General features: G+C 53.3%; 1 protein-coding gene, 1 long non-coding RNA gene and 1 pseudogene across 5 annotated transcripts; 2 read left to right on the forward strand and 1 right to left on the reverse strand.

The window, feature by feature from the left end:
- Positions 1-772: 772 nt before the first annotated feature.
- Positions 773-18,295, reverse strand: LOC149123085 (uncharacterized). Of its 4 annotated transcripts, none has more exons than XR_016218037.1 (5): positions 18,196-18,295; positions 17,062-17,182; positions 15,738-15,952; positions 1,627-1,788; positions 773-1,202 (listed from the first exon to the last, which is right to left on the reverse strand). It is a non-coding gene; the product is annotated as an uncharacterized LOC149123085 (long non-coding RNA). The 4 variants fall into 4 exon arrangements; XR_016218034.1 differs by having other exon boundaries at positions 18,100-18,247; XR_016218035.1 differs by having other exon boundaries at positions 1,627-1,817; positions 18,100-18,247.
- On the forward strand, positions 9,303-10,020 carry LOC108178268 (ubiquitin-conjugating enzyme E2 N pseudogene; annotated as a pseudogene).
- Positions 18,248-27,684, forward strand: VPS18 (VPS18 core subunit of CORVET and HOPS complexes). The gene is made up of 5 exons (XM_002717973.6): positions 18,248-18,683; positions 20,290-20,431; positions 23,286-23,377; positions 23,517-25,387; positions 26,386-27,684. The coding sequence occupies exons 1-5, from the start codon at positions 18,593-18,595 to the stop codon at positions 27,109-27,111; spliced, it is 2,922 nt and encodes a 973-aa protein (XP_002718019.2). The 5' UTR covers positions 18,248-18,592; the 3' UTR covers positions 27,112-27,684.
- The last annotated feature ends 252 nt before the right edge of the window (positions 27,685-27,936 follow it).

The raw sequence follows: 27,936 nt of genomic DNA on the forward strand, positions 1-27,936 counted from the left end.
GTGATGCTCTTCGGGGCCACCCACTGGCCTTGCCCTGGAAGGAGTCTGCACACCGACAGGTCTCCCAGGTAACCCTGGAAAGGTCACCCAGAGAGCAAGCCACGACGCTCATTTTGGCTCTTGATTGCGGCCACACCAGTGACACCAGGCCCAGAACGCTTTCCCTGGTCCCCAGGCTGTCTGCCTCAGCCATGGGACATCACTGGAGTGTCTCACCCAGGGAGTCAGCCATGGAGAGTTGGGGGGGGGGGGGACAGGAGGAGAGACAACGAATATAAGGAAAAGAGCCAGTCTCATTTTTGAGAGTTGGTAGTATAAAAATCCACGATCCAAATATCTGCATCTTTTGGAAAATACCTGAAAAGCCCTGTTCTTTACTTTCCTGCCTTGTCTTTGCTTTCTTCCCCTTCTCTCTCGTTCTTTTCTCCCCTCTGTCTTCTTTCTTTCTCTTTTCTCTCTCTTTTTCTTTATTATTATTATTATTATTATTATTATTGAGTCCAAATGAGAAGACAGCAGCTAGAAAGTAGATGACTTAGCTGTTAAAATCTTAGCTTTGGGGAACTGGTAGGATCCCCACTACCCACGTCCACATCCACATGCCTTGTGTCTGCACACGTGGGGAGGCCAATCATTCCTAACTGAAGCCCCAGGCCTTTAGGACTTCTCAGACACAGCCACGTGTGTTTCTTCATCTGATGAGTAAGAGGGGCCTGAAGTGTTGTCCTCCCATCCTGCCCAGATGTATCCTGCCCAGAACATCCAAAAGTTGTTCCTTCTGCTCTCCTGGAAAGGGAGAGGGATTAAAAAAAATTTATTTATTTATTTGAAAGAGTTACAGAGAGAGAGAGAGAGAGAGAGAGGTCTTCCATCCGCTGGTTCACTCCCCAGTTGGCTGCAACTGCCGGATCCGAAGCCAGGAGCCAGGAGCTTCTTCCGGGTCTCCCACGTGCGTGCAGGGGCCCAAGGACTCGGGCCATCTTCCACTGCTTTCCCAGGCCATAGCAGAGAGCTGGATCGGAAGAGGAGCAGCCGAGACTCGAACCAGCGCCCTTATGGGATGCCGGCACTGCAGGGGGTGGCTTTACCCGCTACGCCACAGCTTCGGCCCAGGAAGAGAAATTTCAAAGACCTGGGCATCTGGAGACTTGTCTCAGCTCACCAGCTGTGGACTCCTCAAAATCACTTCCTCTGTCTCCGCACTGTAAATGACAGGTGAAGTTTATCTCTGAGACCCTGGTGATGCTGGCAACCTGGGATCTGGGGATCCCAGGGAAGCCGCCAGCCCAGGTGTCTGGGACAAAATTACTGCACACACAGGGACACACACAAACGCACAACACACATACGAGCTCTTGTCCTTTTACCTGGGTTTCAACAATAGCTTTATTGTAGCTGTGCATTTGGGGATAAGCCTGTTTAATCCTGCCTGCAGTGGGGGAGAGGGTACAGTCTGGACACAAACGGGGGGAGATGTCTGCTGGGAAGAGTAAAGCCCTGACTTGGCCTGAGACAGCCATTCTTCTCTGGCCTCATGGGTGGGGACACTTCTGACCTAGGTCCCTCCTTGTGAGCTGGTTTAGGGAAGGGGTAGGGAGGGGACAACCTGGGGAGCTGGTGAGTCACCTCTGTCTCAGCTGAAGACTCGCAATTCTGGCTGCCGCTGCTGGGAAAGCGCTCTCCTCTGGGTGGGGTGGGTCTCCCTCTGGCCCCTCTCCTCTTGCAGACCCACATTTACTAGGATCGAACCGTGGCTGCCGTTCTCTGGAGATGTGCTAGATCCTAGGACTGGGGCAGGAACTGTGCATAAGCAGGTGCTACACAAGCAAGCAAGCAAGCAACAGGAAGATGGGGGTGTTTCAGATGGGCACAGGGCCCACCTGAAGGAGCTTCCAGTGGCCCAAACTGGAATGATTTGAGCCACAAAATCAAGGAGCATTGGATTCTTTTTTTTTTTTATTTTTTTATTTATTATTATTATTTTTTTTTGACAGGCAGAGTGGACAATGAGAGAGAGAGAGACAGAGAGAAAGGTCTTCCTTTTTCCCGTTGGTTCACCCTCCAATAGCCGCCGCGGTTGGCGCACTGCAGCCGGCGCACCGCGCTGATCTGATGGCAGGAGCCAGGTACTTATCCTGGTCTCCCATGGGGTGCAGGGCCCAAGGACTTGGGCCATCCTCCACTGCACTCCCTGGCCACAGCAGAGAGCTGGCCTGGAAGAGGGGCAACCGGGACAGAATCCGGCGCCCCGACCGGGACTAGAACCCTGTGTGCCGGCGCCGCAAGGTGGAGGATTAGCCTAGTGAGCCGCGGCGCCGGCCAAGGAGCATTGGATTCTAACACAAAGTAGAAAAGAAACTTCCCTAAGTCCACAGTGACATAAAGAAATGCTTGAATACATAAATGAATGAGAGCGAACAGACAAATCTGTGTAGAATTCCCAATAAAAACCGCGGATATTCTGCCTTCAGGGGCACAGAGCAGGAACTCCCACTCTGTTCACAGTGGCTTCCTTCCAAAGAGTACAGTATGAAAAAGGTGAGGAACAATAACAGCAAAAGAAAAGCCATAACCTTACAGTGGAGAATCCTAGCAAACAGCCAGGTGATTGACGGTCCACTCGAGGGCAGAGGCCAGGCAGCAACCTGACATTGAGTGCCCGTCAGATGAAGGATGGGCATGTAATGCGGGGTGATGGGCAGGATTCGGGAAAAGAAAGAAGGCGTTAGGTAAAGACTAGGGAAATGTACAGGAAGTATGCAGTTTAATTATTAATAATCTCTCCATACCAACTCACTAACTGTGACAGACGCGTCATGCTAATGCAAGACATCCACGGCGTGGACCAGGGTATGAGGTACAGGGAAGCGCTCTGTACTACCTTCTCTGTTTTTTTTTTTTTTTTCCATGAATCTAAAGTGTTCTCAAATGAACAGTGCATTAAAAAGAAAACACTAGCCCTGCCACTGAGGCCCGAGAGTTAGGGGCTCTTCCCTGGGACCAGTGAGGGGCAGGCAGTCCAGGAGACAGCAAGCCAATCAACCGCCGCAGGTGTGGTCAAGTTCTTGGCAGGCATTTTTGTTAATCTCTTATCTTATTCAAGTTTCCTGCAAACATTTGGACGCCTACAGCAAAGCCTCAACAACAACAAAAACCCACCCCCTGCTGCGCAAAAAAAAGGGGTTAACAATAAAACCAAGAGTTCAGTCCCAAAGCTCAATGCAAGATTCTTTGTTGAGAGAAATGCACTTCATGCCAAAGTCTTTTGGTTTCTTAAGAAGTATTTATTTATTTGAAAGGCAGAGAGGTGGAGTGAAAGAGGGAGAGACTAAGAGAGAGATCTTCCTTCCGCTGTTTCACTCCTCAAATGGCCACAATGGCCCAGGGTTGGGCCAGGGCAAAGACTGGTGCCTGGGACTCCAGCCAGTTCTCCCACAGGGTAGCAGGGCCCATGCTCTTGGGCCATCTTCTGCTGCTTTCCTAGGTGCATTAGCAGGGAGCTGGATGGGAAGCAGAGCAGCCAGGACACAAACCAGCACTTTGCTGTAGACTGCCAGCATCCCGAGTGGCCGCTTACACCCTGCGCCACAGCTCCAGCCCCACACCATGTTTTCTATTTTTTCTGCACACTGCACCCCAAAAACACCCCTAACTAGACCTGTTGCTTAGGGTGGGCCAGAGATTCTATGGGCAGGCCAGAAGATGCAAGAAAAATAATTTTATATTGAATACTTAGCAAAAATACCAATGATACTACTAAAATATAATAAAAAGTGCACACTGCGTGAGATTTCTGATTAAATGGGGTCACCAAGGTTCCTTTATCTGGTGACAGTAATCGTGTCCTGTGTATGGCCACCACAAAACACACCAAACACCAAGTTAGAGGAAAGGTTTACTGTCCGGTGGGAGTAAGAGAGCTTGAGGGAGAGCACACGTTCGGGAACAGGTCTTGTTAAACCTTTGCAGGGGCAGGCAGGGAAGTAGGAGCAGCAAATCCCATTAGGGTGGGGGTGGAGTTGACAGCGGTGGTTGGGCCATGGGGGTTAGGACCAAAGCCTACTATGCAAGGTGACGACTGCGGCCAAGGCCTAAAATGGCGTCTGAGGCATAGATGGTGCCACAGATAAGACTGCGCCATTTTACTAATATCCTGGGCCCAGCTGGCCTCATCATGTGTAGGGCAGCCCTGCAGCCGCCAGGGTCCCCACACCCACCGACCACCCTTCGGCTTTCAGCTCCTGGGTTTCTGCCTTCGTTTCCCTCCCACCCCACCCCCCTCTACACACACACCCTGCCTCCAGGCCTCCACGCCTCCACACCTCCCTCCACCTCCCCTCGATTCAGCTGATCCCTATTGCTGCTAAACACTCCCCCCTCCCCACCTGCCATTTCTGCCCGGTGTTGCCCTGGCCAGGTGTTTGGAGATTGGAGAGTGAGAGTGAACACCTAAAGCAATCACTCAAAAGGACTCCTCCTTCCTTTAATTAATTGAGTTTCCCTTCTATCCACCTTAACGTGTTATCGGTGTCAATTCTCTGTAACAATGCATCTGGATCCTTTTTTTTTTTTAAAGATATATATGTATATATATATATATTATTTATTTGAAAGGCAGAGTTACAGGGAGAAAGAGAGAGAGATCTTCTACTCAGGTTCACTCTCCAAATGGCTGCAATGATCAAGGCTGTGCCAGGCCTGCCCTGGAGCTGCTTCTGGGTCTCCCACGTGGGTGCAAGGGGCCTCAGGCACTAGGGCCATCTTCTGCTGCTTTCCCAGGAGCACTATCGGTGAGCTGGATTGGAAGTGGAGCTCCCACCGGTCTTGAACCAGGGCCTATTTGGGATTCCTGAGCTCCTTCCTTTCTTTGAAGTGCTGACTTCCTTTCTTTCTCTCCGTGCTGTCTGGCACAATAGCCACCTCCCTGCCTTCACTTTGTTCACCCAATGCACCTGGGAGACAGCAAACGATGGCTCACGTACCTGAGTCCTGGCCTCTCCACACGGCAGACCTGGACGGAGTTCCTGGCTCCGGGCTTTGGCCTGGCCCAGCCTGCCATTGCTGCTGCCCCTTGGGGGTTGAACAAGCAAATGGAAGATTTCTCTCCCCCACCCCATCACTCTGCCTTTTAAATAAATTAACCTTTAACAAAAAAAAAAAAAAGATGTCAGATAATGTAACTAAAGTAAGTGCGGAATCAGAATAAAACCTTAAATAATCAGAATAAAAGCTTAAATAATAAAGTGTACAAACTGTGGACAGTCTTTCCCACTAGGGGGAAGCCTGTTTTATGTGACACGCAGATATGTGTAACGAGCATGAAGCACATGTTTGCTTAGTATCATGTTGCTTATCAGCATTTGCTCCTTTTTAAATATGAAACATGGCTGGCACTGCGGCGCAGTAGGTTAATGCCCTGGCCTGCAGTGCTGGCATCACATATGGGTGCCGGTTCAAGACCTGGCTGCTCCACTTCTGATCCAGCTCTCTGCTATGGCCTGGGAAAGCAGTGGAAGATGGCCAAAGTCCTTGGGCCCCCTGCACTGGGAAGAAGCTCCTGGCTGCTGGCTTTGGATCGGCACAGTTCTGGCCATTGCAGCCAAATGGGAGTGAACCATCGGATGGAAGACCTCTGTCCGTCTGTCTCTCTCTGTAACTCTGACTTTCAAATAAGTAATTAAATCTTTTTTAAAAATATGAAACATGTTCATTTTGCAAAGAAAGAAAAGTTTCTGAAATCTAAGAAAACATTGTGTGTTTAGGGAAAAAGAAGAAATGCAGTAACGAGTTAACAGGGATTATTTGTGAGTGACAGGATTCTAAAGTTCGCTCTCGTGTACTCGTGGCAGAGATTCTTTGCAAGCCCCCTGTGGGCCAGGCACCGCCCAAGGTGCTGAATGTTCAGCGGTGAACAAGCAGGGCCCATCCTCTGTCCCCCCACCTTGCTCTGCCCCACATCAGCCCCTCTCGGACTGCACTGCCTGCTTCGCTGACTCGAGACACATCATTTCCTGTGTGCACATCTCGCACTTCAGCTGGGCTGCAAGCAGCGAAGTCTGTGCACAGCTTCAAGCCCCTGCTCCCAGCCCATCTGTATCGCACCCCAACTATTTGTAGGGAGCAAGAATAAACCGACAGTGAGGTGTGGTTTGCCAAATGAAAGGACTGAAGGGCAGCCCCACCTTTCCTGATGCCACAGGCCCTTGTCCAAAAGGTCAAGCCCTGGGACCAGCCAAATCCTTAATTGCTTCTCCCCAAAGACTGGTTCAACTGGCCCAAGCCTCCTCTTGAACATAAGCTGAGGCCTGCTCCCATTGAGGCCCATCCAAGTCTCTGGGGTTAACCCTGGAACATGGGTTCTCATTTGATGATGGTGATGATGGTGATCGTGACCATGAGCAGCAACTCTACAAAAGAAGGACCCACTAAGCACTCATTCAGTGTATTACATCACTCCAAATTCACTTGCCACTGCTTACATAAATTTGTATGTTATGTAGTTGCAATCAGGGATGATATTTAAATTGCATGTATCAAGTTGTATGGCCTCAGAAAAGATGCCAGACCCTGGGCTGGAGCAGCTTTCTGCAAGATCCTCGCTATGCCTGATGTGAACCCTTTAGTGGCTGGATCTTAGGAAGCAGTGGCTGGGAAGCAGACATGAAATGAAGCATGGAGGGGCCGGCGCTGTGGTGTAGTGGGTAAAGCCGCCACCTGCAGTGCCAGCATCCCATATGGACACCATTTCGAGTCCCGGCTGCTCCACTTCTGATCCAGCTCTGCTATGGCCTGGGAAAGCAGTGGAAGATGGCCCAAGTCCTTGGGCCCCTGCACCCATGTGAGGGACCTGTAGGAAGCTCCTGGCTCCTAGCTTTGGATCGGCGCAGCTCTGGCCATTGTGGCCATCTGGGGAGTGAACTTGCAGATGGAAAACCAACCAACCCAACCTCCCTCCCTCTCTCTCCCTGACTCTGCCTCTGCCTTTCAAATAAATAAATTTTTTTTAAAAATCCACACTTAGTTTTCTCATTCTACACACTTTTCATGACCTTTCTGAGACCGCTCACACATGCCCTGGGCAGGGCTTTGATACCACTCAGTGAGAAAGGGGATGACATTGCAGGGAGGGCAGGCTTTGTAAGAGCCAGGGCAATGCCAGTAGGTCTGGACACAGCTGGAAGGAAATCAAACCGTAGAGAGCAGCGATCTACAACCCAGGGGGCGCTGTTCAAAGTGGCCCAAGGCCTTCTTGTCTTCAGCTTATTTTAACAGGAGCCAACCTTCCACCAGGACCCTGCCGGGAGCTGGTGAGCAAGAGATCCTGGTCCCCATCTGATTCTGGCAAGGGGAGAGTTGCAAGGAAGCCATTCCAGAGCAAAAGCAAACACCCAAGACCAAATACTGAAAAGTCCAGAGAGGTACAGGGCATTCTGGGAACATCCTTAGATCAGCTTGTCCAGAGCACTGATGATTACAAATGGGAATTTAATTGGGGATGGCACAAAGAGCTGCAGAGTTTCCTTCTTCTTCATTTTTTATAAAGATTTGTTTGTTTATTTGGAAGACAGAGCTACAAAGAGATATTTTCCATCTGCTGGTTTGCTTTCCAAATAGCTGCAATGGCCAGAGCTAGGCCAGGCCAAAGCCAGGAGCCAGGCGCTCCATCCAGGTCTCCCATGTGGGTGCAGGATCTAGTATTTGGGCCATCATCAGTCACCAGGAGCATTAGCAGGAAGCTGGTTCAGAAGCAGAGAAGCCAGGACTCAAACCAGAGCTCTCATAGTACAAGTGGTGGCTTAAAACACCACATCTGAAACCCAGCGCTGACTCCTGGGTTTTCTTAATAAGTCTGTAGTTATGCAGTCAGCCCTCCAGATCTGTGAGTTCTACATCTGTGGGGTCAATCTGGGGGAAAACCGCACCCATACTGAACATGTACAGATAGTTTTTCTTGTCAATTTTTTAAACTATACAGTATAGCAACTATTTGCATCAAGCTTACATTGTATTAGGAATAAGAACAACCTATACTATAAAGAAACATTATCAATTTATCCTGATTGGATATTATACAATATATATGTAATGAGATACCACATAGTACCTCATAAATGTGCAAAATTTTTATATATTTTAATAACAATTTTAAGTAATCTAGAGATGATTGAAAGTATATGGGAGGATGTGTGTTGGCTATATGCAAACACTACACCACTTTATATAAAGTGACTTGAGCATCCATGGAATTTGGTATTTGTGGTGGTCCTAGAATCGACCCCCCCCCCATACCAAGGAACAACTGTATTTTAAAACTGTGCACAGGGACAGAGGCCTGGATGCTCTGCTTCTGAACCAGCTTCCTGCTAATGTGCACCCTGGGAGGCGGATGATGGGGCCAGTGCTTGGGCCCTTCCACTCACGTGGGAGACCTGGATGGAGTTCTGGCTCCCAGCTTCAGCTTGGTCTAGCCTTGGCTATTGCAGGCATTTGGGGAGTAAACCAGCACATGGAAGATCTCTCTCGCTCTCTCTTTGAAACAGATGAAAAACATTAACACTTAAATATATATATATATATTATTTATTTGAAAGTCAGAGTGACAGAGACAGAGATGACAGAGACAGAGATCTTGCATTTGCTGGTTCACTCCTCAAATGGCTACAACAGCTGGAACTGGGCCAGGCCAAAGCCAGGAGCCTGGAACTCCATCTGGGTCTCCCACATGGGTGGCAGGGGCCCAAATACTTGGACCAGCATCTGCTGCTTTCCCATGCTCATGAATGGGGAGCTGGATTGGAAGTGGAACAGCTGGGACTTGAGCCGATGCTCATATGTGATACCAGTGTAGTAAGGATGTGGCTTAACCTGTTGTGCCACAACACTGACCAAAATTAACATTTTTAAAAAATGGTTCATGAGGCCGGCACCGCAGCTCAATAGGCTAATCCTCCACCTAGCGGCGCCGGCACACCGGGTTCTAGTCCCGGTCGGGGCACCGGATTCTGTCCTGGCTGCCCCTCTTCCAGGCCAGCTCTCTGCTGTGGCCTGGGAAGGCAGTGGAGGATGGCCCAAGTACTTGGGTCCTGCACCCCACAGGAGACCAGGAGAAGCACCTGGCTCCTGCCTTCGGATCAGTGCGGTGTGCCGGCCGCAGCGCGCCAGCTGTGGCGGCCATTGGAGGGTGAACCAATGGCAAAAGAAAAAAGGTTCATGGAAGGAGCTAGGAATTCAATGCTTTGGCCTGGTCCAGCCCCAGCAGTTGTGGTCATCTGGGGGAGTAAAACAGCAGATGGAAGAATCTTTCTGTTTGCCTCTCCCTTTCTTTCTGTAACTGTGACTTTCAAATAAAAAAAAATTTTTTTTAAGGCTCATGGGGGAAAAAGGTTCAGGAGCAGAGTGAGAGGTGAGACCAGAGGCGCCAAACTCAGGATCTGATGGGATGGCAGGGCTGCCCTGCAGGGTCATCGAGGAGTCCCAGTCTCTGCTGCTCCTGGCTTTAAAGCAGAGCAGATGAAAGCAGCGCCTCCTGTTTTCACGTGGTCATTGCTGGCCCCAGGATTCTCCCTTTGAGGAGGAGCTTTTAAACTTGAACTCTTCCTTCCAGAAGAATACCAAATGGCAGCCCCTGAAGTGCACGTCATGATCACTGTTCATCATCCTGATGTAAACAGGTCGGGAAGTTTATGTGTAGATTTTGAAAGGTAAGTGGTCCCCAGCACCGCAAAAATGCACAGCTCTGCTACGGATCCAGACCTCGTGACGGCCCCTACCCAGCGGCCCCACTGACACATGATGCAGTGCAGCAGCGGAAGCCCAATGAGGCCCAAGCCATGGAAACAGCTGGAGCATGGAATGGGCTGTCCGCACTGAACAGTGTCTAAATCTACCTGATCACAGCGTCTGTCACCTGCTGTCCTAGTAAGCCATCTTCCTTTTGCTGCTTGCATTTAATGTTCGCAGTCTTAGAAACACTACAGAATAAAAGCCCAGAAATCTCCAGTCCTTTGGTGACTACAAGCACGTTAGTAAAGCGAGGTCTCGTCCTAATTCACTATAGTGGAGCAGGAGCAGAGGCTGCAAGTGTCCTCCAGACTGGTAGAAACACTGGGCAGCAGAGGCCCCTCTCTCTGCTTTTATTCATTTTCTCCACCACAGTGTAACTATTGAGGGCTGAGAATGAAGCTAGTTACAGGGGTCTCCGCTTTTTCTTTTATTTTTAAAAGTATTATGGGTGGGACTGGCGCTGTGGCGCAGTGGGTTAATGCCCCAGCCTGAAGTGCCAGCATCCCATATGGGTGCCGGTTCAGCTCTCTGCTATGGCCTGGGAAAGCAGTAAAAGATGGCCCAAGTCCTGTGGCCCCTGCACCCACATGGGAGACCAGGAAAAGACTCCTGGCTCCAGCCATTGCAGCCTCATGGGCAGTGAACCAGGAGAGGTAAGACCTCTGTGTGTGTGTGTGTGTGTGTGTGTGTGTGTGTGTGTGTGTCTGCCTCTCTGTAACTCTGCCTATCAAATATTAATAAATCTTTTTTTTTAAAGTTACTGGTTGGGATGCCCCAGTGCCACATCAAGTTTGATAGTGAGTTCTTGCTCCTGACTCCAGCTTCCTACTAGTACAGACCCTGGGAGGCAGGGATGGCTCAAGTAATTCAGTTCCTGCCACCCACGTGGGAGACTTGAATCAAGTTCCTAGCTCCAAGCTTAGCCCAATCCTGGCTGGGGTAGGCTTTTGGGGAGTTAACCAACAGAAGGTGTTTCTCTTTGCTTCTCAAGAAAACAGGTTGGAGCCAGCGCTGTGGCACAGTGGGTTAAAGCTCCTGCCTGCAGTGCCGGCATCCCATATGGGCACCAGTTCGATTTCCAGCTGCTCCACTTCCAATCCAGTTCTCTGCTATGGCCTGGGGAAGCAGTAGAAGACGGCCCAAGTCCTTGGGCCCCTGCACCCGTGTGGGAGACCTGGGAGAAGCTCCTGGATCCTAGCTTCGGATCAACTCAGCTCTGGCCATTGTGGTCATTTGGGGAGTTTACCAGTGGAATGGAAGACCTTTCTCTCTCTCTGGCTCTACCTCTCTCTGTAACTCTTTCAAATAAATAAAATAATTCTTTAAAAACAAAAGGGTGAAAAAATATTGCTAAACTTGGAACACTAGGCTGGGTGTTTGGGCGCAGTGGCTAAGATGCTGCTTGAGTGGCTAGCATTGTGGCACAGCAGGTAAAGCCCTTCTCTGTCTCGCCCTCTCTCTCTATAACTGACATTCAAATAAATAAATCAATCTTAAACATTTTTAGATGCTGCTTAGACACCCCTCATATTACAGTACCTGGTTCAAGTGCCAGCTCTGCTTCTGAACCCAGTTGCCCACTAATACACACCCTGAGAGGCAGCAGATGATGTCCCAAGTTCCCGGGTCCCTGTCACCCACATGTGAGACCCACACTGGGTTCTGGGCTCCCATACTCAGCCTGGCCAGGCCCTGGCCATCATGGACATTTGGGGCAATGAAACAGCAGATGGAAAATCTCTGTCTTTGCCTTTAAAATAAAATAAATAAATAAATACTTGAAAATGAAGACAGCAAGCAAACATCACAGTGTCACTGATAACATTGTGGCTTTGCTGTCAAGTATAAACTCCTCTCAAAGAACCTTGTGCCCAGGGCCGGCACTGTGGTGTCCTGGGTTAGGCCTTTGTGTGCAGTGCTGGCATCCTGTCTGGGTGCCAGTTCATGTCCCAGCTGCTCTTCTTCTGATCCAGCTCTCTGCTGTGGCCTGGGGAAAGCAGTGCAGGATGGCCCAAATGCTTGGGCCCCTGCACCCACATGAGAGACCCAGAGGAGGCTCCTGACTCCTGGCTTTGGATCAGCCCAGCTCCGGCCATTTGGGGAGTGAGCCAGCAGATGGAAAACCTTTTCCTCTGTCTCTCTCTCTGTCTCTAACTCTCTCTCTCAAATAAATAAATAAAATCTTAAAAAAATAAACCTTGCAACCATTTTGTATGGCTTTTCTGGAAATGTTTGTAAATTTTATCTTTTTTTAATTTATTTTATTATTTTTTTTTTTTTTGACAGGCAGAGTGGACAGTGAGAGAGAGAGACAGAGAGAAAGGTCCTCCTTTGCTGTTGGTTCACCCTCCAATGGCCGCCGCGGCTGGCACGCTGCGGCCGGCACACCGCGCCGATCCGAAGGCAGGAGCCAGGAGCCAGGTGCTTTTCCTGGTCTCCCATGGGGTGCAGGGCCCAAGCACTTGGGCCATCCTCCACTGCACTCCCTGGCCACAGCAGAGAGCTGGCCCGGAAGAGGGGCAACCGGGACAGAATCCGGCGCCCCGACCGGGACTAGAACCCGGTGTGCCGGCGCCGCAAGGCGGAGGATTAGGCTAGTGAGCCGCGGCGCCGGCCTGTAAATTTTATCTTTTATTAAATATATTGTTATTCTAAAAGTTAATTATAAATAAAATTATATACATATATTATGTTGGTTAAAATTAAATTAAATTCCAAAACAAATTTATTTATTTATTTATTTTTTTATTTTTGACAGGCAGAGTGGACAGTGAGAGAGACAGAGAGAAAGGTCTTCCTTTACCGTTGGTTCACCCTCCAGTGGCCACTGCGGCCAGCGCGCTGTGCCGGCACACCGCACTGATCCAAAGCCAGGAGCCAGGTGCTTCTCCTGGTCTCCCATGCGGGTGCAGGGCCCAAGGACCTGGGCCATCCTCCACTGCACTCCCGGGCCACAGCAGAGAGCTGGACTGGAAGAGGAGCAGCTGGGACAGAATCTGGTGCCTCAACCGGGACTAGAACCCGGTGTGCCGGCACCGCAAGGTGGAGAAGTAGCCTATTGAGCCGCGGCGCGGCTTCAAAACCAATTTCTAAAACTTCTATGTAGAATTCCATAGGACTTATGTAGATACTTCACCCTCAATGATGCAAAAACCACTACTACTTTTTTTTTTAAGATTTATTTATTTATGTGAAAGCCAGAGTTACAGAGAAACAGAGAGGGAGAGACAAGTCTTCCATCTGCTGATTCACTCCCCTAAATGGCTGCAATGGCCAGGGCTAAGCCAGGCAAAGCCAGGAGCCAGGAGCTTCTTCTGGGTCTCCCACCTGGTTGCAGGGGCCCAAACACTTGGGCCATCTTCTGCTGCTTTTCCAGGTGCATTTTTAGGGAGCTGGACGGGAAGTGAAGCAGCCAAGATTCAAACTGGCGTCAAATATGGTAGGTGGCAGCTTTACCCATTGCAGCCATCTGGGGAGTGAACCAGTGGATAAAAGACCTCTCTCTCTCTCTCTCTCTCTCTCTCTCTCTCTCTCTCTCTGCCTCTCTGTAACTCTGCCTTTCAAATAAATAAATAAATAAATTTTAAAACAAACAAACAAAAAAACTGACTTGGCCCCAACCCCTACCCCTTAAGTCCAGTGTATAGTGACTCCCTTCCAAACAGTGTATCACGGAAAGGGGAGAGAAGAGTAATTCCAGATAAACACTGCCTCGGTCAGGTAACCAAGATCAATATCAACAGTGATAGTCACGCTGACGATAACACACCCTTGATATGATGATGATGATGATAATGGTGACTTACCTCCCCCACATCCATAAATAACCTGAGTCTACACACACTCCACACACACCAAATTCCAATGGAAAGCATCCTGCAAAATATCTGCCCACTACTCAAGATCGTCAAGGTCACAAAAATCAAGGAAAATCTGGAAAACTGCCACAGTCCTTAGGAGTCTCAGGAGATACAGCAACTAATACAAGGTGGTATCCTGGGTGGAATCCTGAGCCAGAAAAAGGACATTAGATAAAAACTAAGGAAGTCCGAACGAAGTGCGAACTTTAGTTAATAGTAATGTGTCAGTATCGGCTCATTAATTTTAACAGAGGTCCCGTATGAAGTTAATAATAAGAGAGAGTGCTTATGAGGTGTTCCGGAATGCTATACTGTCTTCTCAAGTTTTCAGTAAATCTACAGCTGTTTAAAAAATAATACCTATTTTAAAATTTATTTATTTGGGGCCGGCGCCGCGGCTCACTAGGCTAATCCTCCGCCTTGCGGCGCCAGCACACCGGGTTCTAGTCCCGGTCGGGGTGCCGGATTCTGTCCCGGTTGCCCCTCTTCCGGGCCAGCTCTCTGCTGTGGCCAGGGAGTGCAGTGGAGGATGGCCCAAGTGCTTGGGCCCTGCACCCCATGGGAGACCAGGAGAAGCACCTGGCTCCTGCCATCGGATCAGCGCGGTGCGCCGGCCACAGCGCACTAGCCGCGGCGGCCATTGGAGGGTGAACCAACGGCAAAGGAAGACCTTTCTCTCTGTCTCTCTCTCTCTCACTGTCCACTCTGCCTATCAAAAAAAAAAAAAAAAAAAGAAGACCTTTCTCTCTGTCTCTCTCTCACTGTCCACTCTGCCTGTCAAAAAAATTTTTTTTTATTTATTTGAAAGGCAAAGTGACATGGAGAAAGAGAGAGATCTTCCAACTACTGATTCACTCTCCAAATGGCTACAACAGCCAGGACTGGGTTAGGCCAAAGCCAGGAGCCAGAAATTCCATCAGGGTCTCCCACATGGATGGCAGGGTCTCCAGCACCTGGGCCATCTTCCACTGCCATCCCAGGTGCATTAGCAGGGTACTGGATGGGAAGCAAAGCAGTTGGGACTCCAAGAAGCATTCAGCTATGAAGGTGGAAGCTTTCAACCCACTGCACCTCCACCCTGGCCCCAAGAATATCTCTTTTTAATTAAACCTATAAAATCATTCCTTTAGGTCTGGCTTTAATTCAGTCAAAAATGACTACTAAGAGTAAACTTGTTTTGAGCATTTTCTAGGTACAGACACAGAGTTGAGTGATTCACATAACACACTACTATACTCATGGGACTATAAGACGGATTTTTCTTGGAGCCGCTGTTGTGGCATAGCAGGTCCCATATGGGTGCCAGTTTGTGCCCTGGCAGCTCCACTTTCAATCCAGCTCCCTGCTAATGGCTGGGAAAAAGCAGCAGCAGATGGTCCAAGTGTTTAGACCCCCACCATCCACATGGGAGACCAGATGAAGCTCCTGGCTCCTGGCTCCGGCTGGCCCAGCCCTGGACGTTATGGCCATCTGGAGAGTGAACCAATGGATGGAAGATTCCCCTCCCCTTCATCCCTCTCTATAACTCTTTCAAATAAATAAATCCTTTTTTAAAAAGATGGATTTTTTTCATTTTACCCATGTGGAAACCGAGACACAGGAGAGCGCCTTCTCGCAAGCGTCTAAACATTAGTGGGCTAGCAACTCCCTGGAAGAGTTCACCCAGGGGGCTGCGGCTTCCCCAAGAAGTGCCCTACAAGGGTCTCAGTGCCACTGTCAGGCTGAGCACAAGCCTTTGAGCTCTGCCCCACCAGCTCCTTGTCACTGCCACCTGCTGTCAGGTCTCCTGGCAGTCACTCTGCATTCTGCTTTCACCCCCACACCAGACTTGACACTCAGTTCAGGGACCCCTGACTCAGAAATGTCCTCCCCTTGTTCCCAGCTGACTCTCTGCTGTCGGCTCCTCACTGCCCTGCCTCTGCCTCAGGTGTCATCCTCTCCAAGGTGAACTCCACCCAAGCCACCGCCCTTCTTTCTAGAACCCACATCAGATGATCTCATCCCCAGCCAGCAGCTTTCCCAGCAGGCCACAGCCCGTCCCCCTTCCCCAGCCCTCGACGGTCCAGCGCTCCAGCTTTCTCGGGGGCTGCTTACCATCTTTCATTTTTCGCCCTTGGAGATAACACACGCACTTCAAGTCTTAGCTCAAACTCACGCGTTTTCATACACAAATCCACCCTCACTCTGGCCCAGCAAACGGCGGTCTGAGAGCTGCGGGCTGGCGAATGTGCGCCTCCGGCTGTGAGATCCTGAAGGCACCGCTGCACACCGTGCTCAGGAAGGTCTGGGCTCTTCCCGACAAGCAGCTTCTGTGGTAACAAAGGAAAGTGCCACCCTACATAACCAGCTGCCCCAAAGAAACCAGGACAAGCAAAGCTATAGCAGTACTGAGGGGTCCAGGCTAGCTTCACAGAGGTGGACTTGAAACTGTCAGACTACAGTAAGGAGTGTGTGCTGTGGCGCAGTGTGCTAAGCTGCTATTTGGGATATCAAAGTGCTGGTTCGAGTCCTGGCTGCTCCACTCTCCATCCAGCTTCTTTTTAATGCACCCTGGGAGGCAGCAGAAGATGGCTCAAGTGCTTGGGTCCCTGCACCCCTTAGGAGACCCAGATGGAGTTCCTGACACCTGGCTTCAGCCTGGCCTAGCTCTGGCTATTCCCAGCATTTGGGGAGTAAACCAGAGGATGGAGGATCTCTCTCTCTTTAAATTAGAAGAAAAGAAATGAACATTATGTAAAAGGCTCAGGCCATATTTAGTTTCTTGAGCACATGTGCTTTGCTGAATGTTATGCTACAGAGATGCGCTTTCATGTGGATCACCTCATTTTCTCCTCAACACAGCCTTACTAGTTAGGTGTTACAGTAACTGTCCCTGTAGAGGAGGAAACTGAGGCTGAGAGCATTAGCTGTGCAGAATCTCAGCAAGTGGATGGGTGGGCAGAGAGAAGGAGGCGGACCTCTGGTGCTCCAAAGTCCAGTCTAAGGATTGAAGAATGCGAGTGTGGAGGCGGACTACTGTCCCACCTAGACCTCACCCCACACGTCCCAGGGAGCGGGCAGTCGCTGAGGACAGTGAGGAGGTGCTGGAGGTATTCTGAGTCCTCCAGCTGCTCCTGGGCTCCCAGCAGGCCGGACACCCCTCTCTCTGCACAGCCTAGGCCCGAGGGCACACAGCAGGTGCTCGGCGGTGGGGCTCTGTCCATGCAGCAGGACAGAAACTTCCCCGGGCAGAAACCTCTGGCCTACCGGCCAGCCAACATGACACCCTCAGGTGGGAAAGCAGCATTGGGACTGGTTTGGGTGGGAGAGGCAGGTGCCCCTGGACAGCATAACCTGTCACCACCTCAGTGGTGGCCGATGAGGGTCAGGCAGGGAAGGTGGACAAGAGTAGTGTCACCACCTAAAGCACAGAGCAAACCTGGGTGCTTTGGAGAGTGAAGGGCCAGTCTTAGTAGTTACGCAGTGACCCTGGCCAAGAGCTTTCCACCTTAACAAAGTCAAGTGCATACGTCCAACAGGGAACAAACTCCATCGGGTACCTAGAAGGTAGAAGAGGGAAACAGCGTTAGCGCACCTGAGCCCCCACAGTCCCGCGGTTAAGGACCCCTCAATGCCTTAGTCTGGGTAGCTCCCTCCACTCCCCACCCCCTACCCCCACCTCCTTGTCCCTCACTCCTACTACTCGGGAGGTGTTGGTTTCCTAGTCCTCGCTGCTCCCCAGCGCTGTGGCTGGATCACTGAGTACATTCCCTATAAAGCAGAGACCTTTATCCATTTTGTTCTCCGCCATGTCCCCGGAGCCCATACAGTACCTGGCACAGCATGGACACTCCCTTGTGGACCGAGCGACCTTCTGAAGAAACTCATGAGTCGCTTTCCCAGTATTTACTTGAGGAGTACCCGCCCCCTCCCATCCCAGCCCTGAAGATGCCGCATTCATGTCTGTGACCCCAGCGCCCAGCCCAAGGTCTGGCGCGGAGCAAGTGCCCAACACCCCTGTGGCCAGCGGGTATATGGATGCGGCCACGCGGCCCTGGGCTGTTTCGTCTTCCCTGACTTCGTCTTGCGCCACCCTCACACCAAGGAGCCCCTGTGGGGGCAGGACGTGCCTTCTGGCTGGCCAGGCCACCAGTCCTGCCACTTTCCGGTGGCAGAAGGGAGGCCAGGACTGCTCAGTCTATGTCTATGAAGGTGAGGCCGAGACAGCGACTACACTGAGGAGCCGGAGCGGGGCCCAGGGAGCCGGCAGTTTAGAGAGGAGGGGGCAGGAGCTGGTCAGGGAGGGAAGCCTGGGCAATAAAGCTGGAGTCCGGCTCCGGACAGGTCGGAGAGGGGGCTGAGAAGGCCGGCATTGCCTCCTAGTGTCGAAGCCTGGGACTGCAGCGGGGCACGGAGGGCAAGGCAGGGCCGGACCTCTTCTAGGCTCCGCTCCCGAACGGAGGCGTGCAGGGCTCACCCCCGGGCTGAGATCCCAGGCTCTGCGCCGGCCGGCAGCCCCTGGAGAGCCGACTACCGTCCCGCCGGCCCCCAGCCCCAGGAGACCGCGCCGTACCGCGCAGCGGAGGACGCCGCGATGTTCTGCGCGCGCAGACCTGGGGCGCTGAGAACCCGGAAGTGACGTTATAGGCGCGCGTCGCGGAGCCGGAGTCAGCTGAGCTGCCGGGGCGAGGTTGATCGCCAGCGATCGACTAAAGCAAGCCTGTGATCCTTCAGGGTCACGAGCAGGGTGCAAAACTGCATCAGATTCAAAGGGGAGGGCTCCCCGACCTTCTCGCCCTATAGGCGAGAGTGAGATCCTCTGGATTTTAAAGGGAGGAGGCGGCGCCAGGTTCCCAGGATCTGTCAGAAGCTGGGGAGGCGCAGCTTTCCATCCGGGGCGACGGGGATCCCTGCGGGGAGCCTTGTGGCGATCCCCGGACCCTGGACGAAAGGCCCAGAGGCCGGGCACCATGGCTACCATCCTGGATGAGTACGAGGACTCGTTGTCCCGCTCGGCCGTCTTGCAGCCCGGCTGCCCCAGCGTGGGCATTCCCCACTCGGGTAAGGAAGAGGAGGCCGCCGTTCTGCTCTCCTAGCACCTGCGGGGGACCCGCGGGGAGCGCGGCTTCAAGAGCTCCGATTCGCCTCCGGGATGTGCGTTCCGGACCCAGACCGCTGAGTCTCTGCAGGCTCTCGCGGCCCCCCGCTGGTGGAGAGCCGAAGTTTGAAAAGTGGAGCAGCCGCAGCCGCGTGCTCTAGGCCTTACCACTGGAGTCCTTTTAAAGAGGGAACTGGGCCTGAGATAAGGAAGTTCCTGCCGAGGAGGCCGCCGTTAAGCTGTTGGGTGAACTGAGAACGCGGCCCAGGCTTCTCCTGATGTCTGATTCTGTGCCTTTCTGGAGAACATTCCCCAGGCCCCTTCTGGAGGTGGGAGGGAGAGAATGGGCAGAGAAGCTGGTAAAGGGGGTGCTGTAAGGGACGGAGGGATGCTCCCCGAGGGAGCTTTGTCACAGAACAGAGAAAAGCAGAAATGCAGTCTTTTTGGCCAGAGCTGGGTGCAGCACAGAGTTTAAGGGAGATTTTGCAGAAAGAGGTGCAGAGTTGGCAAGGTGCTGAGATCTTTTGAGCGACGGAGGGTGAAGACTAGAGAGAATGCAGCTGCGGTTTGTTAACACTGCTGATTGGGATGGTTCCCCCCAGTGGCTCCCTGTGCCTCGTGGAAGGGATCCCCAGTGGCTCCCTATGTCTCGTGGAATGGATCCCCAGTGGCTCCCTGTGCCTCGTGGAAGGGATCCCCAGTGGCTCCCTGTGCCTCCTGGAAGGGATCCCCAGTGGCTCCCTATGTCTCGTGGAAGGGATCCCCAGTGGCTCCCTATGTCTCGTGGAATGGATCCCCAGTGGCTCCCTGTGCCTCGTGGAAGGGATCCCCAGTGGCTCCCTGTGCCTCGTTCTTCCAAAGGCCCCCATAGTCTTTTCACTGTATGAGCAAGAAGGAGGGGAACGGCTGGAGCTTGACTACCTCCATTGAGTAGGGATTGCTGGGCCAAAGACTGTAGAGGGAGAATGTCCAAACCTCCCTGCCCTGTTACACTGGAAACAGGTGCATTATGCATCTCAAGGGGCCGAAGAACCAACCCTCCCATGCTGTCAGCAGTGTGGGAAGGGGGCGAGTGTTTGTCTCAGTTAAGTCTCACTTGGGATGCCTGCATCCCATATGGAAGTGCTGGCCCGAGTCCTAGCTCCTTTGCTTCCTACCCAGCTTCCTGTTATTGCACACGCTGGGTCAAGTGCTTGGGTCCCTGCCACCCATGTGGGAGACCTGGATTGAGTTCCAGGCTCCTGGTTTCTGCCTGGCCCAGCCTTGGGTGTCGCTGCATTTGGGGAGTGAGCCAGCAGATGGAAGATATTCTCTCATTCTCTCTCTCAGTATGTCTGACTTATAAATAAAATGAAAATATAAACTTTTTAAAAAGTATGGGAAGAGACCTTCAAGGCAGAGGTGACCAGCAAATGTCCTGATGTCACACTCATGCTGGCGAAGGCCCTGGGGATGGGAATATGCCACAAAAGTCGAGGGCACCGCTAGTGTCCTTTGTTTGCTTTCTCGCCGCTCCTTGCCCTTCCTCTGTCTTCCGGAGCTGATGTGCTGTTCGCCCCTCACCCGCAGGGTATGTGAACGCGCAGCTGGAGAAGGAGGTGCCCATCTTCACGAAGCAGCGCATCGACTTCACCCCTTCCGAGCGGATCACCAGCCTCGTTGTCTCCTGCAACCAGCTGTGCATGAGTCTGGGCAAGGACACGCTGCTCCGGTGAGTGCAGGCCCAAAAGGTGGGGATTTGGGCTCCTTTTTCCACTCCAGACAACTGAAGCAGTGGATTTGGCATTGTCAGGAACTGTCCTACCCCTTCTCAGAAGGGACCAGTGCAGTGTAGGAGTTAGCAGTCATGGGGCAGGCAGTTGGTGCAGCAGTGAAGATACTACTTGGGATGTCCACATCCCATTCTGGAGTACCCAGCTTGTGTGCCAGCTACTCTGCTTCTGATCTGCTTCCTGCTAGTGCACACCTTGGGATGGCAGCAGATGATGGCTCATGTACTTAAATCCCTATCTGCCACGCGGAGACCCAGACTGAGTTCCTGACTCCTGGCTTTGGCCTAGTGTCTCCCTGGTTGTTACAGTCATTTTGGGGAGTGAACCATTAGATAGAAGGTCTCTCTCTCTGTCTCTCTCTGTGTTTCTGTGTGTGCCTCTTTGCCTTTCAAATAAATTATTAAAAAAAAAAAAAAAAAAAGACCTGGATTCAAATCCCAGCTGTGCTTACCAGCTGTGGAATCTTGGGCAAGTCACCTGGTCTCTCCAAACATGTTCCTTCAGCTGTTAAAGGTAGAACCAGCCTAGAAGTTAGTCGCATAAATCACTGGAATTCTCGAGTCCTGAAACACATCCACCAAAGTAGCAATGACATATATGACAACGGTGTGAGCAAAATTGTTTATCTACCTGAAATGAGCATCTAGTGCCCAGCATTGTAGAATGCCAGCGGTGGGGTAAGCTGCTGCTTGCAATGCCAGCTTCCCATATCAGAGTGCTGATTTGAGTTCCAGCTGCTCCGCTTCCATCCAACTCCCTGCTAATGGGCCTGGGAAGGCAGCAGATGATAGCCCAAGTATTTGGGCCCCTTTCATCCATGTGGGAGACCCAGATGGAGTTTCTGACTTCTGGCTGTGGCCTGGCCCAGCCCTCTCTGTTACACTTGGAGAATGAACCAGTAGATAAAAAATGCCCCCCAGGGGCCAGTGCTGTGGCTCACTTGGTTAATCTGCCTGCGGCGCCAGCATCCCATATGGGCGCCGGGTTCTAGTCCTGGTTGCTCCTCTTCCAGTCCAGCTCTCTGCTGTGGCCCGGGAGGGCAGTGGAGGATGGCCCAGGTGCTTGGGCCCCTGCACCTGTGCGGGAGACCAGGAAGAAGCACCTGGCTCCTGGCTTCGGATCGGCGCAGTGCTGGCGATTTGGGGAGTGAACCAATGGAAGGAAGACTTTTCTCTCTATCTCTCTCTCTGTCTATAATTCTACCTGTCAAATAAATAAATAAAAGCTCTCCCCCCCCCCGCTGCCACCCCATCTCTCCTCCTCTCTGTTGCTCTGCCTTTCAAATAAATCTTTTTTAAAAATGAATTCTAGATGGAATAGTTATTTAAATATAGAAACAATGAAAATATTAAAAGGACATGTAATGTCTGTGGTCTCAGGCTAAAGGACGACTTTCTGACTCAAAGCCATAGCCGTGGGGGTTACACCCGCAGTGAACTAAGTGCCTCCCCTGGGCTCCACCCTCAGAGGCTCCAGCCACTTCCCAGCGTCACCACACTGAGGCCAAGCTTCAAAACATGAACCTCAGGGGACAAAGAACAGCCAAGCCATAGCCCTTGTGTGGCTGCTAGGACTGTAAATTGCCACCATCTTTTGGAAACCTAATCAGCCAATGTCTATTGTTTTTCATAGACCTTTTTTAAAATAATTTTTTCTTTTATTCTTCCTTTTTTCTACTTTCTTTTTCTTTTTTTTTTAAGATTTATTTTATTTAATTTAAAGGCAGCACTACAGAGAGAAAGAGAGAGACACAGAGAGAGAGAGATCTTCCACTGGTTCACTCCCCAAATGGCCACAACAGCTAGGGCTGGGCCAGGCAGAAGCCAGGAACCAGAAGCTTCTTCTGGGTCTCCTACATGGGTACAGGGGCCCAAGTGCTTGGGCCATCTTCTACTGCCACTGCTTTCCCAGGCGAATTAGCAGGGAGCTGAATTCGAAGTGGAACAGCTGGAACTTGAACTAGTGCTCATGTGGAATGCCAGCATCATGGGTGGCAGCTTTACCAGCAACACCACAATGCCAGCCCACAATGTCAGTTAAAATTTACAATATCTGTAACTTTTTTTTTAAGGTTTATTTATTTATTTGAAAGTCAGAGTTACACACAGAGAGGAGAGGCAGAGAGAGGTCTGGTTCACTCCCCAGATGGCTGCAACAGCTGGAGCTGTGCCGATCTGAAGCCAGGAGCCAGGAGCTTCTTCCAGGTCTCCCACGTGGGTGCAGAGGCCCAAGGACTTGGGCCATCTTCTACTGCTTTCCCAGGCCACAGCAGAGAGCTGAATCGGAAGTGGAGCAACTGGGACTACAACCAGCGCCCATATGGGATGCCGGTGCTTCAGGCTAGGGCATTAACCTAGTGCGCCACAGCGCCAGCCAATATCTGTAACTTTGATGCAGCCCCCCCTATCTGGGGAATATCTACTATTGGAAGAGAAGTTCCCGTTTGCAGTATAGATACAAGGATAGTAATTACAGCATTATTTGTGGTGGGAAAAACTGGACCCAAGCTGAATGCCCATCAGTAGGGTTATGGTAATTAAATGAGGCAGGCTTTTAGCCTATCAGTTAAGACATCCACAGTGTACATCAGAGTACCTGGGTACTTGGATATGGGATGCAGGTTTCTCAAGTGATGTCTTATCCACTACAACGCCGGCCCCTGCATTCAGAATTTTAGGTGTGTCTGTAGATTTCAGGGAGGAAAGGCTGTGGCTGTATCAGGTTGTTGAAGATAGAGATCCACAGAAGGCTCTGCCCTTCTCCCGAGTGATAGCATGGCTCTCCTCCCTACAGCATTGACTTGGGCAAGGCAAATGAGCCCAACCACATGGAGCTGGGGCGCAAGGATGATGCCAGAGTTCACAAGATGTTCCTGGACCACACTGGTAAGTGTCACGGGCTCTGAGGAGGGCCAGTGGGTGCCTGAGTGCCTTGGTGGGTGCGGCCTGGGGGTGGCGGGGCTAGGAGGCGGCCGAGGGCAGGAGGGTGAGCATCCTCCATGACGCCAGGGTTTCCTCCCTCCAGGCTCTCACCTATTGATTGCTCTGAGCAGCACGGAGGTCCTGTACGTGAATCGTAATGGGCAGAAGGTCCGGCCGCTAGCACGCTGGAAGGGGCAGCTGGTGGAGAGTGTGGGTTGGAACAAGGCCCTGGGCACCGAGAGCAGCACGGGCCCAATTCTGGTGGGTACCGCCCAAGGCCAGATCTTCGAGGCAGAGCTCTCGGCCAGCGAGGGTGGGCTGTTCGGCCCTGCCCCGGATCTCTACTTCCGGCCCTTGTACACGCTAAATGAAGAAGGAGGTCCAGCGCCTGTGTGCTCCCTCGAGGCCGAGCGTGGCCCTGATGGCCGCGGCTTTGTCATTGCCACCACTCGCCAGCGCCTCTTCCAGTTCATCGGCCGGCCAGTGGAGGGGGCTGAAACCCAGGGCTTCTCGGGGCTCTTCGCTGCCTACACGGACCACCCTCCTCCGTTCCGGGAGTTTCCCAGCAACCTGGGCTACAGCGAGTTGGCCTTCTACACCCCCAAGCTGCGCTCCGCACCCCGGGCCTTCGCTTGGATGATGGGCGACGGTGTGCTCTACGGTGCGCTGGACTGCGGGCGCCCTGACTCCCTGCTGAGCGAGGAGCGGGTCTGGGAGTACCCGGAGGGAGTCGGTCCCGGCGCCAGCCCGCCCCTCGCCATCGTCCTGACCCAGTTCCACTTCCTGCTGCTGCTGGCGGACCGCGTGGAGGCGGTGTGCACGCTCACGGGGCAGGTGGTGCTGCGGGACCACTTCCTGGAGAAGTTCGGGCCACTGAGGCACATGGTGAAAGACTCCGCCACGGGTCAGCTGTGGGCCTACACGGAGCGCGCCGTCTTCCGCTACCACGTGCAGCGGGAGGCGCGGGATGTCTGGCGCACCTACCTGGACATGAACCGCTTCGACCTGGCCAAAGAGTACTGCCGCGAGCGGCCCGACTGCCTGGACACCGTGCTGGCCCGCGAGGCCGAGTTCTGTTTCCGCCAGCGGCGCTACCTGGAGAGCGCGCGCTGCTACGCGCTGACGCAGAGCTACTTTGAGGAGATTGCGCTCAAGTTCTTGGAGGCCCGGCAGGAGGAGGCTCTGGCTGAGTTCCTGCAGCGGAAGCTGGCCAGTTTGAAGCCCTCGGAGCGCACCCAGGCCACGCTGCTGACCACCTGGCTGACGGAGCTCTACCTGAGCCGGCTCGGGGCCCTGCAGGGCGACCCAGACGCCCTGGGCCTCTACCGGGAAACCCGGGAGCGCTTCCGGGCCTTCCTCAGCAGCCCCCGCCACAAGGAGTGGCTGTTCGCCAGCCGGGCCTCCATTCACGAGCTGCTCGCCAGCCACGGGGACACGGAGCACATGGTGCACTTCGCGGTGATCATGCAGGACTACGAGCGCGTCGTGGCCTACCACTGCCAGCACGAGGCCTACGAGGAGGCCCTGGCCGTGCTGGCCCGCCACCGCGACCCGCAGCTCTTCTACAAGTTCTCGCCTGTTCTCATCCGGCACATCCCCCGCCAGCTGGTAGATGCCTGGATTGAGATGGGCAGCCGGCTGGATGCCCGGCAGCTCATCCCTGCCCTGGTGAACTATAGCCAGGGTGGCGAGACCCAGCAGGTGAGCCAGGCCATCCGCTACATGGAGTTCTGTGTGAACGTGCTGGGGGAGACTGAGCAGGCCATTCACAACTACCTGCTGTCCCTGTACGCCCGCGGCCAGCCAGCCTCACTGCTGGCCTACCTAGAGCAAGCTGGGGCCAGCCCGCACAGAGTGCATTACGACCTCAAGTACGCACTGCGCCTGTGTGCCGAGCACGGGCACCACCGTGCTTGCGTCCACGTCTACAAGGTCCTGGAGCTGTATGAGGAGGCTGTGGACCTGGCCCTGCAGGTGAGTCAGCCGGGACTCCAGCCAGGAGAGGCTGGGAGCGCTGCAGCTTCAGGTGCTGGAGGGTCGGGGTGCTGTGGCCAGAGGGTGTTGGGAAGCAGAGCCCAGACTCAGACCCAGAAACCCTCCCATAGGGGATGCAGGCGTCCCAAGCAGCCACTTAACCTCTGTGCCAGTGCCTGCCTCTCCAGGAGCTTTCCTGTGCTTTTCACGCATATTACAACCCATTGAGGAAGCTGCTGCTTACCACGCTGGCATCCTGTATCCAAGCGCTGCTTGGAGTCCCAGCTGTTGGCGCTTCCTATCCAGCTCTTTGCTTATGCTCCTGGGAGGGCAGCAGAGGATGGCCCAAGGGCTTGGTTCCTGCCACTCACCGGGCAGACCCAGATGGCATTCTCGGCTCCTGCCTTTGGCTTGGCCCACCCCCAGCTGTTGAAGCCATTTGGGGGAGTCAACCAGCAGATTGAAGGTCTCTCTCTCTCTTTCTCTCTCTCCCTCTCCCTCTCTCCCCCTCCCTTCCTCCTTTCCCTCCTCCCTCCCCTCTTCCGTTTCCTCTCTCTCCCTCCTTCTCCTCCTTTTCCTCCCTCCCCCCCATCACTCAAATAAAAGAAAGAAAAAAAAACAAATGGAAGGGGAAGACTGACTGCAGAGGGGGAGAGTTGCTGACTTACATTATCTGCCCTAGGAGCCCGTGAAGTGCTGTGTAACAACCAATTCCTGGACCTGAGCCCAGGACCCAGTCAGACTGAGGCAGGGCTTGGAAGTCTGTATGTGGAGTGTTTCCCAGGTGATCTTTACATTGGCCACAACTGGAGCCCCACTGCCAACAGTGGCTCATCGCCAGTACAGGTCCTTATCCCAGCATCCTTGCTGTGAGGCGTGCCAGGACTCCTGCATCAAGGACCTGGCCTGGGGCCCGGCTTCTCCTCGGGCATCTCTCTCCCATTGTCCCTGTCCCCGGTGGGAAGGGAGCTGACCCTAACACTATGGTCTCCCTACAGGTGGACGTGGACCTGGCCAAGCAGTGTGCAGACTTGCCTGAGGAGGATGAGGAACTGCGCAAGAAGCTGTGGCTGAAGATCGCGCGGCATGTGGTGCAGGAGGAGGAGGACGTCCAGACGGCCATGGCGTGCCTGGCCAGCTGCCCCTTGCTCAAGATCGAGGACGTGCTGCCCTTCTTCCCGGATTTTGTCACCATTGACCACTTCAAGGAAGCAATCTGCAGCTCACTGAAGGCCTACAACCACCACATCCAGGAGCTGCAGCGGGAGATGGAAGAGGCCACGGCCAGCGCCCAGCGCATCCGGCGAGACCTGCAGGAGCTGCGGGGCCGCTACGGCACCGTAGAGCCCCAGGATAAATGCGCCACCTGTGACTTCCCCCTCCTAAACCGCCCTTTCTACCTGTTCCTCTGTGGCCACATGTTCCATGCTGACTGCCTGCTGCAGGCTGTGCGTCCGGGCCTGCCTGCCTACAAGCAGGCCCGGCTGGAGGAGCTGCAGCGAAAGCTAGGGGCTGCAGTGCCCCCAGCCAAGGGCTCCGCCCGGGCCAAGGAGGCCGAGGCAGGGGCTGCCGCTGTGGGGCCCAGCCGGGAGCAGCTCAAGGCCGACCTGGATGAACTGGTGGCGGCCGAGTGTGTGTACTGTGGGGAGCTGATGATCCGCTCCATTGACCGGCCCTTCATCGACCCCCAGCGCTATGAGGAGGAGCACCTCAGCTGGCTGTAGTGAGTGGGGCGGGCAGTAGGGAGCAGATTCTTGAGAAGGCCACACCCTGCTCTGTGCTCTGTGCTCATGTACTTGGGCTCTGCCCATGCCGCGGGCAGCAAGGCGTGAGGGCTGAGTGCCTCCTGCCAGCTTCCCTCTACCCGCCTTAGAGCTGGCATCCCCAGGCCGCCAGCCTGCCTCCCAGTACAGGGCCTCAGTGTGAAAAAGGCAGAAATCGGACCCTACCCCGTCCCTCTGCTGTCTGACGGCCCCCTTGTCCCTGTCGTTGCCAACATACATCCTACCCACCTTCTAGGGTGAGTACCCTCCCTCCTCCCCCCACCTCCAGCCCCACTTCCTCCCTGGTGTCCTCGGCTTGCAGAGGACACCTCTCTCCTCCCAACCCCTAGCCATCCCAGAGGAAAAGGCAGCCCCCAGGTCCCGGGCCCTAGGGGGACAGGTGCTGCCAAGGGTGCCTGTGCTCTTGTGCACAGTGTGGGGCTCCATGGTAGGGCTGCCCAAGGCCATGGGCCTCGTGGAGGGCAGCAGGAGGTGGCGATCAAGTGGATGGCATTAAACTGCTCTGCGCTGGTGGCTCTGCCCTTGGCTTTGTTTCGACGCTGGGCAGGGTGGGATGAGTGGTTTCCAGGAAGGGCGGGGAGCCTTCAAGCCTTGCCACACAGTCCTTCACCTGCAGAGGAGACTGGTGATCTTGTCGGATTCTGCACCCCACTCCCCTTCCGGCACAGACTCTGTCCTCAGTTGGAATTTACAGCTCACCATCCTGAACCCCGGAGCCAAGGCTATGCTTCACTCCAGCCAGCAGGTGGTGCTGTGCCCCACAGA

The sequence above is a fragment of the Oryctolagus cuniculus genome, chromosome 12 (genome assembly GCF_051225735.1).
Source record: "Oryctolagus cuniculus isolate XC-2025 breed Fujian yellow rabbit chromosome 12, ASM5122573v1, whole genome shotgun sequence".
In the NCBI taxonomy this organism is placed as follows: domain Eukaryota; kingdom Metazoa; phylum Chordata; class Mammalia; order Lagomorpha; family Leporidae; genus Oryctolagus; species Oryctolagus cuniculus.

Excerpts from the sequence above, each read along its gene's own strand:
- VPS18 (XM_002717973.6), top strand. The coding sequence starts at position 18,593 with ATGGCTACCATCCTGGATGAGTACGAGGACTCGTTGTCCCGCTCGGCC. Across the intron at positions 18,684-20,289 it reads CGTGGGCATTCCCCACTCGG|GGTATGTGAACGCGCAGCTG; the intron begins GTAAGGAAGAGG and ends CCTCACCCGCAG. Across the intron at positions 23,378-23,516 it reads GATGTTCCTGGACCACACTG|GCTCTCACCTATTGATTGCT; the intron begins GTAAGTGTCACG and ends TCCTCCCTCCAG.